The 15,303-nt window shown below is 40.0% G+C and overlaps 1 protein-coding gene across 1 annotated transcript; it reads right to left on the bottom strand.

Annotated features, from left to right (window-relative positions):
• Positions 1-870: 870 nt before the first annotated feature.
• Positions 871-14,942, bottom strand: clmpa (CXADR like membrane protein a). The gene is made up of 7 exons (XM_076161190.1): positions 14,897-14,942; positions 9,913-10,070; positions 8,592-8,790; positions 5,404-5,571; positions 4,556-4,678; positions 2,855-2,996; positions 871-1,246 (listed from the first exon to the last, which is right to left on the bottom strand). Exons 1-7 carry the CDS (start codon positions 14,940-14,942, stop codon positions 871-873), a joined length of 1,212 nt encoding a protein of 403 aa, XP_076017305.1.
• Between the last annotated feature and the right edge of the window lie 361 nt (positions 14,943-15,303).

Below are 15,303 nucleotides of genomic sequence, written 5' to 3'. Positions count from 1 at the left end.
CAACAAAACCTGTGAACCATCATAATGTGGCACTTTCTCAGTCGGGCTTCAGCTAAACCCTGAAACAATCTTCAAACATCTCAGTACTCCATGATACTGTAAATTAGTCATTTCAATAAGATTACACTAGATAATCTCAGGACCTAAATATGTCAAGTATGAACAATATGAAACTGAAACTCTTCCCCTGAACATGGGAAAGTGTGTGTATAAGGTCACACTCAATTTTACAGACAGGAGGGTAGCAGTGTAGGAACTTAATACCATTTACAGTATGTGTGTGTATGTGTGTCACCATAACAACCCATGGAACCTTATAGTCAAGTCATGGGTGCAGGATGCTTTAATTGATCAGAATAACTGGTGTAAAGTGGTGTGTGTGGGGGGGGACTATTTAATTGGTTGGATTGGAATACTGGCATTGATATTAGCATTGATTTTTCCTAAATCACCAGTTTGAATTACTTCATGTGTCTCCTTGTGAGCATTCCACCGTCTTCTGTAGAGAAGAGGACGTTTCCATGCTGTGGTTTCTTTGTGTTCACTGCATTCACTTGGTGTCTAGCTTTCAAATTGTTGTAATTTTCTTCAACAAGCAACTAACTGCTTATTCAGCGCCAACGCAGTTTTGTTTCTGCAAGATATGTAGAAGACAAACGCCACCGTCACAGTTGTTTTTTTAGATAGCAATGTCAATAAATAACACCAGATGAAGCTCCTTCCATTACTGTCTGTGTAAAGCAGAGATTCTCCCAAGAGTTAAATCAGTAGAAGATTGCAAACGGTGAGACTCTTGATCAGTATCTGACTCTTGGGTGTCCATTAGTGTCCATGTCCTGAGGGTGCCTTGTTGAGGTTCTTTCGCCGCCTCTACACAGTCTGGAAGGCCTTGGTTTGGGCTGGAATCATAACAGGGGTGGCACCCATCCGGGCCAGGTTCCCAGGGCTCAGTTTTGGGGGAGGGCTGGGCTTGGAGTTGGAGGTAGATGTGGAGGTGAGTGGTGTACGGGGTTCGGGGGTCTTGGGGGCACCCTGGGTGTAGCCAGGTGGTGACTGAGAGAAGGTGGGTGCATGGCAGTTTTCTTTGAGGGCTGCCACAGCAGGAACGCAGGCTCGCTGGCCCCGGGGTGCCATGTTGTGCATCATGGACTGAGTGGAGGAGGTGCCTGAGCGAGAGCTGCCAGAGCGAGATGAGGAGAGGGAGTTGGGCTTCACCAGTTTGGCTTTGGGAGCTTCAGCATCCTCCCTGAAATTACAGTAGCACAAAACAAGTGCAGAGAATGTACATTAAGGACATAAAAATAAGTAACCCCTGTTGGAATAGTTCAGAATTAAGTATGTGTTCCAAAGACATATTGTACATACAACATACTAATACTTTTAAGTTGGTTGTGTGTACTTATCTAAATAGTGTGCTAATTTAAGCAGTAGTGCATATATAAGATAGTTAAACTATGCAGCAACTGGAAATAGAGGAACATATGTGACACTGTAAACTGACATAATTCCCGATTGACCCCAATCTGCCAATTTTAAAGCAAGATTGACATGACAGGCAACGTCATCCATCCATGCAGATGTTATATGACTAACATTAGCTAGCTAGCGAGCTGGCTAGCATACAAATATGCCATGTCACTTCTAACTATTATCTAATGGTTAACTAACAGTTGTAAGGCTTATTACAGTTACAAATCTAAATTAATCAGTGGAGTGAACATGTGGACAAATATTCTTTCCCTATATGAAGTATCTAACAATGAAGTTTCAAGATGTTTACAATGACTTTATCAGCTGCACAAGTGACACACAGGATAAACTGTGTGACACTGACACAGGGGACCTCTAGTCACAGCATGTGAACTTTGGGATTAATGGCTTGTGTTCCTTATTGCATTGATTGTGACACGAGCCTCTGGTGTGGTTAATGATTTGTATACAATTATGGCTACTTGTGTTGCTGATACATGCCATAAACCCAATTGGGATGGATGGCAGGTCATAACATGGATTTCCTGCTGACGAGGAGCACTGGGTGAAAGGGCCGGTTGTACACACACTAGCGAGTGTATAGTGATTATTCATGAGGTATGGCTTTGTATCTGCTACTAATGTGTCACTGCTGTGATGCTGTTCTGGGGGTATGAGTGCTACTCCACTCTCTGCCTCCTCCTCCATCTTTATCACATTACTGAGGTTACTCAATAGTCACAAGGTTTCAGCTTCTTCATACTTTACACATTTCTTCTTCCCTGTCCCACTTTAGACTAGATACAATCAAGGGCAAGGATGATGCCTGATCAGCATCTCAACAAGACATGACATCGTCTGTGATATCACATTAGTAACATAACATATTATATTGCGAGATTTCATGTGCTACTCTTATAAGAAAGTAACATTCGTACAAGACTGCACATATCTTTTTAATTCATCCCTGTATAGCTAAAGTGACACACACACTGTGTTTTCACAATGAAGCTGATTCTCCTTGTATCTACAACTCAAAAACGTGTCGTCTTTCCAGTCCTTGTCCTCGCTGCATCACTGGATACATTATTCATACACAGCAATCCCTAGGTGCTTATATTATTCATTCATAAGTAATAATATGATTGCTAGTGTCAGATATAAAACAAATTAACAAAAAAAAAAATGAATGAACTAACTCATGCTAGGATTTGGGGTCATAATGGAGGAGGCGACCTTCAATGAGAAATCTTGTATGTGTACTTGTGAAGAACAGCTTAGCTGAGTCTTAAATATAGTGCTGAGTTGTCTCCCTGCTGCCATACTATCATGAGACTGTAAAAGGCTTTCTGGGGTTATGATTATTAAAAAATGTTTTCTCAACCTGATTTCATTTGGAGTCTCCTCTTCTTCATATTTCTTCATCTCCTTTTTCCGGAACACCAGCCAGATGATGAGGATGATGAGGAGAACACCGAAGGACACGCCTACCACTGCCCCTGCTACAACACCCATTCCCCTCACATCTACACACACAAAAATCACAAAAGACACACAAACAGAAACACAGAGCATTAGTGCTTGAAGGAAAAAAAAACAGTCAAAACTGAATTTATATTTTGTTATTGATTGATTTTGTTTATATAATAGACCTTTGTTGTAGTTCTCTCAGTTGTGAGCTTTACTGAAATGATTTCAGTGGATGAGCCCAACATACCCTAAAGGGCTTCAAAGCAGTATGTGGTACAATGATCAATGCAATGATTTGAGACAGTAAAATCAATCTCCCCAACTTTATGTTGTCATCAGGTCTCTTGGTTTCTTTGGATTTAGCCCATCCAACCATTTACTATACCTACTCGTACTTTGCAAAGTTTGTGGTCTGATGTATATTGCAATGTCCAATGGGTGAGAAGCAGGTGACACCGAGGACAGATTTCTAGTCAACCACAGGGCCGACATACTGATAGATAATTTACCTCACGTTTTTAGATTGTGGGCCCCTTCAAAAAGAGGTCTTTTTGACAGACGTGTCCTCAACTCTACTTGTCCTGAACCCATCCTGCATCCATTTCTAAAAGAAATGACCTGGACCCAAAATTAGGCCTAACTGTTTCACCTCATCAAAAAGGAGTTGCCCAAAACATAATTTAATGTTTAATGAGAGATTTAATGCGCAAAACTCCAGAATCCTATCCAGCTCAAAATGTAATAAAGCATAGAAAACTAAAATATCAGTGTTAAATCTGAGAAGACTAGATAAAAAGGTTTGTCATTGAGTCAAAACAGTGGATATGCTTATTGTATTGTAGTAAAATTTTTGTTACATTTTTAAATACAACGGTCATTATCTAAAAATATATGTCACTAAAAACGACTATACAATGATCATTTCCTCATAAGTACTTGAAATTATACACAGCACACACCCTCTGTGAAAATGCAACTGTATATTATGGTAAAAACAAAAACAACAGTATAAGCAACACAAAACTTAAGGCATTTTTGTTGCTTAAGCAGCCTTTCATCTATACGCTACATTTGGCCACAGAATTTCTTGGACGTCACATCTGGTTGGGTGGGCTGTTATGGCATAGCACAGTTGACCTTTTCAGATTTGGCTGAACAACCCTTCCAGCTTGAGCTGTTGTTAGACCTCTGCTCTTCTGTCTCCTTGGCCACGGCCGCAACCCCATCCATGACCCTGTCCTTCGTTACCAACTGCTACCTCACCGGCCTGCTCCATGTTGTCAGAAACTACATAGCATTTAGTGTCTTAGAGTAAGTCAGTTTGGCACTTTGAGTTTTGTACAATGAAATTCTGCTGTGCAAAATGGGTCAAAGCAATCAAAACACGCAGTAACAAGCAGTTTGTCTTTCAATTTTGTTGTGGCAATATAATGAAGCAATATTTAATTCTGTCATTGGCCAATTGTTTTGCTCAGCCATGCATGCAAACTGCCTCCATGGTTATTTTAGTTAGTCATCATAGATTAGTTTGATCGGTTAGCCAGTGTAGGACTGCAAGGAGTGGAAAAAGAAAGTGGGACTAAGTGCCTTCTTCCAAATGAAACGCTCCACTCACAGTGCATCTTGACCTCCACTGTGCAGGTCTCTTCTCCCACATCATTGCTGGCTGTGCATTTGTAGACTCCTGCGCTGTCCTTGGTCAAGTTCCTCAATGTGACAATCTCAGGATTTTTTAAATCTGATATTATAAAGAGAGAAAATATTAATATCTATTATTATTATCATCATACATAGGTGTAAAATCCTTATTAGTTGGGTTTCAAAGCAGTTGTGTATGCTGATTTTTTTTTTTTTAAATCAATGTACATTCAGGTCACGAAGTAGAAAAATAAGAGGATGGATAAGAATGTGCTTTAGACAGAAGACTGCAGGAATCCGTGTAAAATTAAGTTAAGTCAAATAGCTGAAATGCAGCACCACCATCAAACATTCCACTATGTGTTGAACTGAATCCCTGCCCACCTGGACTGGAACAAAAAACAATGCCTGAAGCCAAAAGTAAAGCCAACTATTTAGCTTACAGAGCTGATATAGAGAAACACCCAACTCAGGGCCGTAGCCAGGGTTTAAAAATACTGACAGATGCTCAAGATGTTTTCAAAACCTCACTATGGACACAGCTTTAAAGCCATTTTTCATTTTTCACTCTAAAATAATTACAAAGTTCTGGACCTCTGTGACCTCATAGCAGGCTACGGCTCTGATCCAACTGAATAAACAAAACCACAACCACACTCCTACAAACCTGTCTAAGTGTGGGGACACATTACTAGGAGATTTTTTTGGTTTACTTTGTTATCTTATTAGGGCTGAATTGTTTGATGTTAAACTTTGCATAGGTGGGATATGAAGTGTGCTGTTGCCATTCCAACACTAACAGACACGCATATGCAGTAAACTTACCTATCAGGGCTAGTGGAGGCAGCTTGCCAACATACTTGCCCTTGTCCAGTACCCTCTCCCATTTGTAGTTGATGGGATCGGAGCCATCAGCAGACTTGCAGCTCATCTTCACATCACCACCCTCTAGCAGTTTGCCCTCCATCCAGCACCGCGGCTTGGATGGCTTCACTACGGAAACACAATCAGACACAAACACAAATGTATTAAACACATGATGCACACACACTTTACTCACATTAGATTGATCGCATCTTGTCTTAATTCAGGGTAAGATTCAGAGTCAGATCGAGACCAAATTAAACTTTATTCAGGTCCTGAGTCTAGAATGGAGTTGTTTTTCAGAAAAATTAAAAGTTGTCTTTAGATTTATCTCAGTTTATGTCTGACTGTTCATTTTCCAGATTACCATTCGTCTATTTCATCCACAGACCCTGACAACCTCTAATTTAGAGAGCGATAGTTAATTGTATCTGTCAATTGTTTTAAATTCTAAGAAAGTGAGAAGTGGTTGAGTAAACTAAAGGACATAATATGATAAATGCCATGGTGGTATGATGTCTCTTTTTATGTGTCTTTTCATTTCTCCCCCCGTATGTAAAACAATTATCCACATTTCCTAGGTCTCATTCATATTTCATTCCTTTGTCTTTTCTCCCTCCTCCCCTCTCTGTATATAAAAACAATCTCCAAAATATCTCATAACTGTATGCTCATTGTCCTGTCAAATGCTTTCTTCAATAAAAATATTTCAGCATAATATGATGCACTATGCTGCGGTCTGTGTTCCAGATGTAAATAAATGGTTAATTTTCACTTTGAGTCAAGTTTCTACATTCTCTAGCATTTGGCTAGATGTGCTGTGACCTTTTTGGGTCAAAGAGGAGACCCGTGAAAACTGTGAGCCTGTCACTTTTCCGACAGTTCTGTTGTTGTAGCTGTCTTTGACACCCTGTCATATCTTCAAAGCAGCACACTGCATTGCTCAGAGGCATCAACACCCACTCGCTAATTTCCAACATTCAATCAGAAGAGTAATTTAATTGCCTTTCACCTGCGTCACAGCTCAGAATAGACTAACGGTAATCTGACTGACACAGCAGTTACTGCCTCCATAAATTTCATATCTAATAAACAGAAGCAGATTGGATGCAATGTGCAATGGCTGTCAACTTTCTTGAGAATTCCCCTTGGGACCTTTAAATAATGAAATCCAAATGTGTCCTTTATATGAACGTAAACAAACCTGTGATACGTTTACTTGGAAAAGTATGTTGGATTTCTTATTCTATGAGTTTTGTATGGGGTCCACAGGATCAGGATGGAGGTCAGTGAGAGAGGAGAGGGACCATACAGAGCGAGAGAGGGCTTTGTATGCAACAAGCACACCTGACATCTAGTATCAGCGTTTTTGCTGAAATGTGTATAACAGCTTCCGCACAGCTTCTGCTGTGGTGAAGCAGAGAGTGGGAGCAGTGAGTGGAAGTTCATTGCTTGAAGAACTGGTGATACCTAACATGTGAAATGGAGTGGGTTCAGCTGGGGGAGGAAGTGATACATGATTGAAAAAGTGGGTGCTGTAAAGTTTAAACCACTGGGGTTTGTTTATGCCAGCAATGCATTAGATGGTAAAGAGGTGTTTGTTCTTCCTACAAAACTGAATGCATTATAAATGTGCTGCTATCCTACAGATTTATTGCCAATACATCAAGATTGAGAAAGCAATCTCAGAGTTTGGAAACAAGCTTGATAAACATTTTCTCTCATACTCAGTTTGTGCTATACATCACAGTTTTACGCGTATATAAGCTCACAGCAGTACATGGATGGTAATGGAATGAATTAGAAACAGTATATGATTCTTTATGGGGTGCCTTCCTTCAGAGACATACCACAGTGGAAATGAGAGCAGTTCACTCTCTAAATGTGAGCCAGCTGTGGGCTTCCCCCAAGCTGTGAACTAACCAGGATTGTCAAACATCGTCCTTACCAATGTTAGCTGCTGAAGTGCCCCTCAGCAAAGCACAGAGCTACAGTCTTGTATTTATGAAGAATTGAAGCTGATACACAGCAGCAATCAAAGGTCACACGGACTAAGTATACCTGTAAAAGTTACAAAACGTCTGGAGGATGGGAGCAAGAGAATAAAAACAACTTTTCTATAAGAATCTGTCACCTTCAAAGTGGAAAAGTAAAGGGACAACCTGGAGAAGAATCATTCATTAAATAGAATAAAGGATACACTGATTGGACTTTTTTGTAAACATTGTAAATGATCATATTAATATGATGACTATCAAATTAAAGTCATCATATTTAAGTTTTATAGCCTTGTTATTTTTTCTCAGTCTGTTAATGATATTCATGAAAACCTTAATCAGATCTTATCAACAGAAATGATCAGCAATCAACCATAACAGAACCTTTACAAATTCATTGTCGTTCTTGTCATTTGGGCCATACAAACAACTAAACAACACCTAATAATCTCGTTCAAGATCAATAACAAGATCTGCTGCAAACTCTTTTCAAGCAACATATTGGATGTTTTTTTGAGTTTGCAGCTAAAACTTTTATATAATACACCTTTCAGTAGTGTTTGAGCATTACAATGACTTTGAGTGTCCATCGCAACAAGTGGGAAACTGGGCTTTAGGATAAAAAGCTCTACATTGAAGCCTGAGAACTGCTGTAGAAAATGTTTTATTTCTCAGTCAGGCTTGAGCTGTGTTCAAGCATTCACCTCTCGGCCTTTGTTGGATTCAGGCTTTATATATTTGTATTGAGAGCTATAAATTAAAATGAATACATGAGTTCATAAGAAAAATACATTTCCTCATATAAATAAATATATAGCTATTTGAAGGTCAGCCTCAGGAAGATGCCTCCTTCGTTTTTAGTTCACACTTAGTTCAACACTGCTTACAGTAACTCTCTGAAAGGCAGCCACTCTTCTCAATGTATACTTTTACTATTGATGCTGTACACTGCTCATTGTTCATGCAGAACTTTGGCCTTCAATGGAGTGTATTTCTGTGGTATTGTCACTTTAGCTCAGGTGAAGTATCTGAATTCAATCGTTCTTTCACCAGCATAGTCCATAGTGCACATTGTCACATTATGTTGCAATACGTGTAAAGACAACTCTGCTGCCAAGAGCATTGAGGTCCCATGGGTCAGTAGTCACTCACCCAGCACTATAAGGCTGATGGTGCTCCAGTGGTACTGTGCGCCATTCTTCACTTTGCAGCTGTACTCCCCAGAGTCTGTCAGAGACAAGTCGCTGATCAGCAGAGAGGCGTCACCCTTTAAGTACTCTCCTGCGAAGGCCACGCGGCCACGCTCCGCATCATTGGGGTCGTAAACTCGTCCGGCGAAGTAGGTGATCAGCTGGAGGGGAGAAGAGGGAATGATGTGAAAGCTTCAAATGGAGGCTGGACCAGTTTCAACTCTTTAAGTCTTTCACATGAATGGATTATTTAAAATGTGTCAAATTAAAAGCAAATGAAAAGTTTTTTGTTGTCCTACTGAATTAAGAATACATACATTCACGTGACATATACATTAATCATCTCATATTTCATTTCATTAATCTCACCCTATTCATTATACCGTATGTAATACATAACCATATCCATTACGTCAAAGTTAATGAATAGAGACCCCCATGTCATTTACTGACTAATGCCAAGTATCCTACATGTATAAGGTCAAATCATTTCTATACCACTGAACTGCTTTAACCATTGGGCAACTTATACTCATTTCTGTGTCCTTCTTTACATTTAGTGGTCTATCACTAAACATATGCAGTGCTTATATGTGTCAAAACACAAAGATCCAATATTGTACTTTACTGTCCTTTGCTGTCACACCGATGTGCACAGTGTGTGAAAAAGGTTGTTTGAGCCACTGCCCCTTTGAGGCCATCTCCAAAAAAGCTTACTATGTTCTGGCCACCAATTGTCTGCAAAACTGTTATTATCTTGTGTTTTGGTTGCATTATTTCCCGTTTTACTTTCTAGTAGTTTCTGTTGTTGTGGATTTTGCTTTACTTCCTGCCATTGTGTTTCCTGTCTTGCATTACCTAATTGGTTCCTCCTGTGTGATTCTCCACACCTATTCCTCGTTGTCATTAACCCTGTGTGTGTTTAGTCTGCGTCTTTCCCCTCATCTCTTGTTGGTTTGTTCTGGTTGTGTCCTGGTTTTGTCCTGTTTTACTCTTAGGTTTGCCCATGCGTGCAGGTGGACGTCTGATCTGCCACAACCTCTGAACTTGCGTTTGTGCAAGAAGAACAGTGCCCTCTACTTGTTCAGCAGATCTAGTGCATTTGCCACCAATTCTGTTTCACTGCCTCAGAGTTCCTCCTACTTAAGAATGCTTGTGAAAATAAGATGACAGCAAAACCTCAACATGAATGTATTCTTGGGATACTGATGGGATCATTCTTCAGCACCGTTTATCTCTTCATACAGTTATCAGGTCACACACATGTACAGAGACACACTCACCACTCTCTGCCTGTTGGTGGGCTTGAGGAGAAGCCACTCGATGTCCAGCGTTGGGGCATCTCCCACCCAGAATTGATGGTGGCAGGGCAATGTGGCATTATCCCCAACAACCCTCTTCATCTCTGTCTGGGCACATGTCTTCATCACACCCAGCAGGACTGAATGTAGAGAGACAAACATCAGAAAGTTAAAATGTGTTCACCTCCATTTACATCTCAGACCCTATGATAGTTTAACATATTTCCTGATTTAATGCCCACATTTTCTTTTATTTTCCCAGTACAACTTAATTTCTACAATCAAACACCAGTCACCACAATGCTGATTTTGTTACGAGGTCAGTGTATTTTTACTTTGGACCAGCAGCACATGATCATAGCTTTTAAACTATATTTAGTACGTTTTGTTATGAGAGTTTAGGAAAAGCACTTGAAGACATCATTTGTTCCTGTCAGCTGCAGCTGCTGTGTTTACCGGAGCAGGAAGTGTTTACGTAGTTACATAGTGTTTGCACATTACATGTTAGATCTATTCTTGCAAACACACATACATGCATCTTGAATAATACACATTTGTAAACATTTATACATTGTAAATGATCATTTATATACAATACAGTCCTATTGATGTCCAACACTGAATAAAAAATCTTTCAGTCCACAGAAAAATCCTTTTCCCATGAAGAACAATTGAGACTTTTTGAGAATTCCATGCAGTTCATTCTCATACGAAGGCCATTCATCACCCCAATCAATACAGTTACAGTATATTAAACATAAAGAGAAAAGGGGGAGGGTCATTCCTTTGTTTTCAGAGGAAATGACCCACTCAATGATCCCACACACATCTGGTTTTACACTGCAGATTAACAGCAAGAACTGGAGAGAAATGGCAAACTCAATAAAGATGTTGTGCTGATAGTAATGAAATGATGCAAATGTGCAATGTTTATAAGAATAAACAAATGTGGAATGAAAGCACTTTACTGAAAAAAACATAAAAGTGCTTTGCCACTGATACAGAATACCCAACCTCATCAAATATAAACTTTCAACCATTCATAACTAAGCACTAACTGGGAACCATAAATATCTCCCTTCCACACACACACACAGTCACACACAGGTTACACCAATAATAAGCCTGTAACAAAGAGGATACATGGCACAATGAGATGGATCCAGAGGGGATATCGGCTTACTAACCACAGCAGGACAGAGGTTGATACTGGCAGTGCTTATTGGGGTTGAATTACCAAGAGGCGAAGGATGAAAGCCTGAGCTTTCAATTGTTTCCCTTTTTATTTATTCATCCTTCCTTGGACAGTGATCAGCTGTATGGCTGTGATGTCCTGCTGGCTGGACACATTTGTGCCCAGGATAGCAAAAATAGAACAGAAACAATGTGTGTGTGGTTAGCCGCAGAATGTGGGCATGTGCCGAGTGTAGACCTGTTATCTATATGTGTGCATCTTAACGCTGTGTGTGTTTTAGCAGCCACATACAGAATGTGTCTGTGCATGTTTATAAGTTGGCACATATGTGTTTTGTGAATGTGTGTGTAAATGCGTGTTATAGAATTAGCACAAGTTGATGAAATTAGATCAGAGACTGCGGTTTCTGTGTGTTTGTGTCTTTGTGTGTGTGTGTGTGTGTGTATTTTCCGTACAATATGTATATCCATACATATGTCCATTAGCTATACAAGGTGTATCTAAATGCATGGATAGGACATAGATAGGAAACAGGTGTGTGTGTGTCCGTGTGTGTATGTGCGCGTGTGCGTGAGAAGGTGTGTATACCATTTGATCCTTTACGTCTGTGCACACTTATGGGCTTAAACAGGCATGTGTCTGAGTGTTGTGTTTCTGTGTGCACGTGGCACCAGTGCACACACACACTTCTGTTCCTGAGTGCTTATCGCAACCAAAGGCGTCAGAGCCTGTTGGCTGGTGGGGTGGCTCGCTGAAACGAGGTGCGCGATAGCTTTGTTCCTGTGCAGGAGCCCTGGGGTGAGCTGTGCTCCAGTAACCCCCCCCAAACCCCCACCCCCACCCCCTCCTCCTCCTCCTCCTCCTCCTCCTCCTCCTCCTCCTCCCGGTGGACTCCTCACTGGACCAATTATAGTGGCACCGGGAGCAGGCGGGATGCAGCGCGGACCCAGTTACCCTTCAAACTGTCGAAAGTCATGCTGCCTTCCTGCGTGCTTGTTCATATGCAAGTCAGCACATTGCTGTGGCTCTGAGCCTGCTGCCACAGAAAGCTCTGATCTAAGGAAGGTTTAAAATAGAAAAATAAAAACGGAAAGGAGGACAAACTCCTGCCTTCCAGCTCTCTTCTCCTAGATCTGTCTCTTATTGTGCTGTGATGCTTTCTTTTGTAAAGTAATAATCATAAACTCAATGAATACTTGTTATGTAGCTGTGACGTTCATTCTTACTGAGTTGCAGGTGTAACACGTGGAAACAAAGATTCTGTGGCAAGACAAAAATATAATCCTACAAGTAAAAACAGTGAATTTGTAATCAAATATATCTCTAAAATATATGTTTTTTTTAATTCAGGCAAACAAGACTAAAGCTTCACCCTTATAACTGTTTCCCGGTTCATCAGGGTTACACACATCTCCTCACGCAGGTCAGTTTTGCCTTCCAGGGTTGTAGCTGGAGAAACATTATTGTTCTTTGAGTTTAACCTCCGCTGTGCACAACTGAGGCTCTTGCCGGAGGATCTCAGGCAGCTTTCCGGCTTATATGAGGATAAAAGATTGCTGATGTAGCCAGAAGCTGCACTAAGCTGCATCCATGACTTCGGTAATACCTACAGTATTCAAAGATTCAATGAGAAAGATGACTAAAGCTGAGAAAAAAAAGCTATTTATTGAATCTAACTAAACTGTCTCTGAGGCTAAATGAGATCAGGTAGTTTTCTTTATCAAATAATAGAGTTTAAGCAATCACACAGCCAGATGTTATCTTAAACCAGTTATTATGTTATTGGGTATCGTTCTGTATTTGGGTTATCAGTTGCATTATACAATCATATAATCATAGAGTTTACATCCCACAAGACGTGTGAGCTTTTTCTTTATTAATTGTTGGGATTGACCAGCAATGCTCAGGATCAAAACGGGGGCCCCGAGTGAAATTCAGTGCCTGGTTCTCAGAGCTCTGCAAAGATGTTCATGTAAACTTTGTCTGTGTAAGCACAAGTGTGTGTCAGAAAAGACCATTCCATCTGAAAAAAAACTGCAGAGTCACTGAGTCAAATTACATCTAGCCTGATATTGATGTGTGTTCAGATTAATTTCACCGTCTTCAGTACAGCAGAGAGCCGGTCGTCCACAAAATCATGAAGATGGAAATATTTCCTTACAGAATGTCCTGTGCTTGTTCTTCTGTGTTTGTGTATCAGTACTTTTATTGAAGACATAACAATGAGCATGCAGTAATAGATATTAGGAACCCCCTTTTTTCTTTTTCTTTTACCGTAGAAGGAAAAGGAAAATAATGATAGAAAATGATCAGTGCTGATGATAATTAATAAGTATAAGGTAAGACTTAGATTATTACACATGCATGAAAACAGAAAGGAAGAGAAAAAAGAAAGAACATTTGGACGAACAGGAGTATTTTTATTATTGTTTGGCTACCTTCCTGTTGGCTGGACAAGGAATTGCCAACCAGGGAAAATAAATGTTTTCTCTGTTCTACCCTACATTGACAGAAACCACCTTAAACTGGACACATTATACTTTTTGTAATTTCTCCTCTTTCTTGTAAGTGTATTAAAGTAGGGAGTATACGTTGAAATTGGTCAGCAAAACATGATATTCACGCCCTTAGCAATGAATCCAGAAGAAGACAAACTGAACTTGAACTGACCTAAAAGCCTCCTTTACTTCTGTGACATAATTAAATCATAATGTGAATTTTCCACTATAGGTTTCAAATAGTACAAAACATAACTTATAGTGAGAATACGGCCGAACCCCAAATTCTCCCTCCCTACGAATATTTCACTGATTTAAAACATAATCACTATAACACACTAGATGAGCACATTTGTAATTATGATACTTGATCCAAAAAATAACAACAAAACCAATCTTTTCCTTCCCCCTACTTGTGAATTCAATTGCGGTAACACCCTATTGCACGGGGAATGGAGCTCTAAGACTGCACACACACACACACACACACACACACACACACACACACACACACACACACACACACACACACACACACACACACACACACACACAATGGAGGAGTTTAGTACAGTGAGAGTGAAAGAAGAACAGAACAAGACTACCTAGCCTCCTCAAAGTGTCGAGGGAAACAATCTGGCAACGGTGGAAGAAAGAATGAATCGTTTTCATATGGGACATTTTTGTTTTGAATGCAGGTCTGTCTAGCTTCAATTAGGACCTTGATCTGATGAAGTTGTGTGCTGCGTTCACAGCACACAACTGCAGCAAGGGAAAGTAGTGAAGTGAATGAACATGGCCCCTACTGTGCAAACATGCCATGTGCATATGTCGGGCTTTATGCAGAAACAATTATAATGCAATCTTTTACTTTAAGGCTGTCAAAGTTAATTTGACCATTCTGCTGACGTTTGAGGTAAATAGTGACAAATGATGCATGTGAAGTAAAATCCATGTGTAAGACCTTGTGACTTTTTCTGAAATCCATTATTAACCTATGTGTTAATTTACTGAGTAATGAAATGACCATATGTGTCTGCTTTAAAACATTAACATGAATATTAAACTACAATTCAAAGCTTTTATTCTGAAAGTCAGATGCACACATCAGAAGTGACAGTTTACATATCGGTGATCAAGGTTATTCTTCATCAGATCATGTTTGGAATTTGTAAGACCTTTGTAAGACCTCACCATAACTCCCTTAAATGTCAACTTTCCCTTATCTTCCTTACAATTTCTCCATCTAAGACACAGCCTGGACCTATTACACTCATATCCAAACATTTGCTGCTGGCTGCTGCGGGGAAAAGAAACATCACCGTGCTGAGCCAGTCATGTGTGACAGAAAATCTAGAGTGTAAATGTCCATCAAAGAAAGCTAAAGGTGATACATGCCATTGGTGTTTGATTGGCTCCAGCCACGCGTTCGTGACGTCAAGGCTTCAAATACAGAGCATGACCTTAGTCAGCTGTCATGTGTGCCCATGTTTGCTGTCACTCTCTGCTGCCTGCAATTTAATAATACAGAAATACACAACACCATACAGAACTGGACATGTGTGCTTGGTGGAGGTAACCTTGAAGAATTCATATTAATTATCATTATTTATTGAATTTAATGTATTGAAAGCTTTTATACTTTTTCGAGGTGACAATGATGATTCAATTTTGCAGTAT

The sequence above is a fragment of the Genypterus blacodes genome, unplaced genomic scaffold (genome assembly GCF_046128005.1).
Source record: "Genypterus blacodes isolate CSIRO-AG114 ecotype Tasmania unplaced genomic scaffold, CSIRO-AGI_Gbla_v1 ptg000111l_1, whole genome shotgun sequence".
In the NCBI taxonomy this organism is placed as follows: domain Eukaryota; kingdom Metazoa; phylum Chordata; class Actinopteri; order Ophidiiformes; family Ophidiidae; genus Genypterus; species Genypterus blacodes.
The sequence above is the reverse complement of the archived record's forward strand: the minus strand, read 5'-3'. Positions and strand labels throughout refer to the sequence as shown.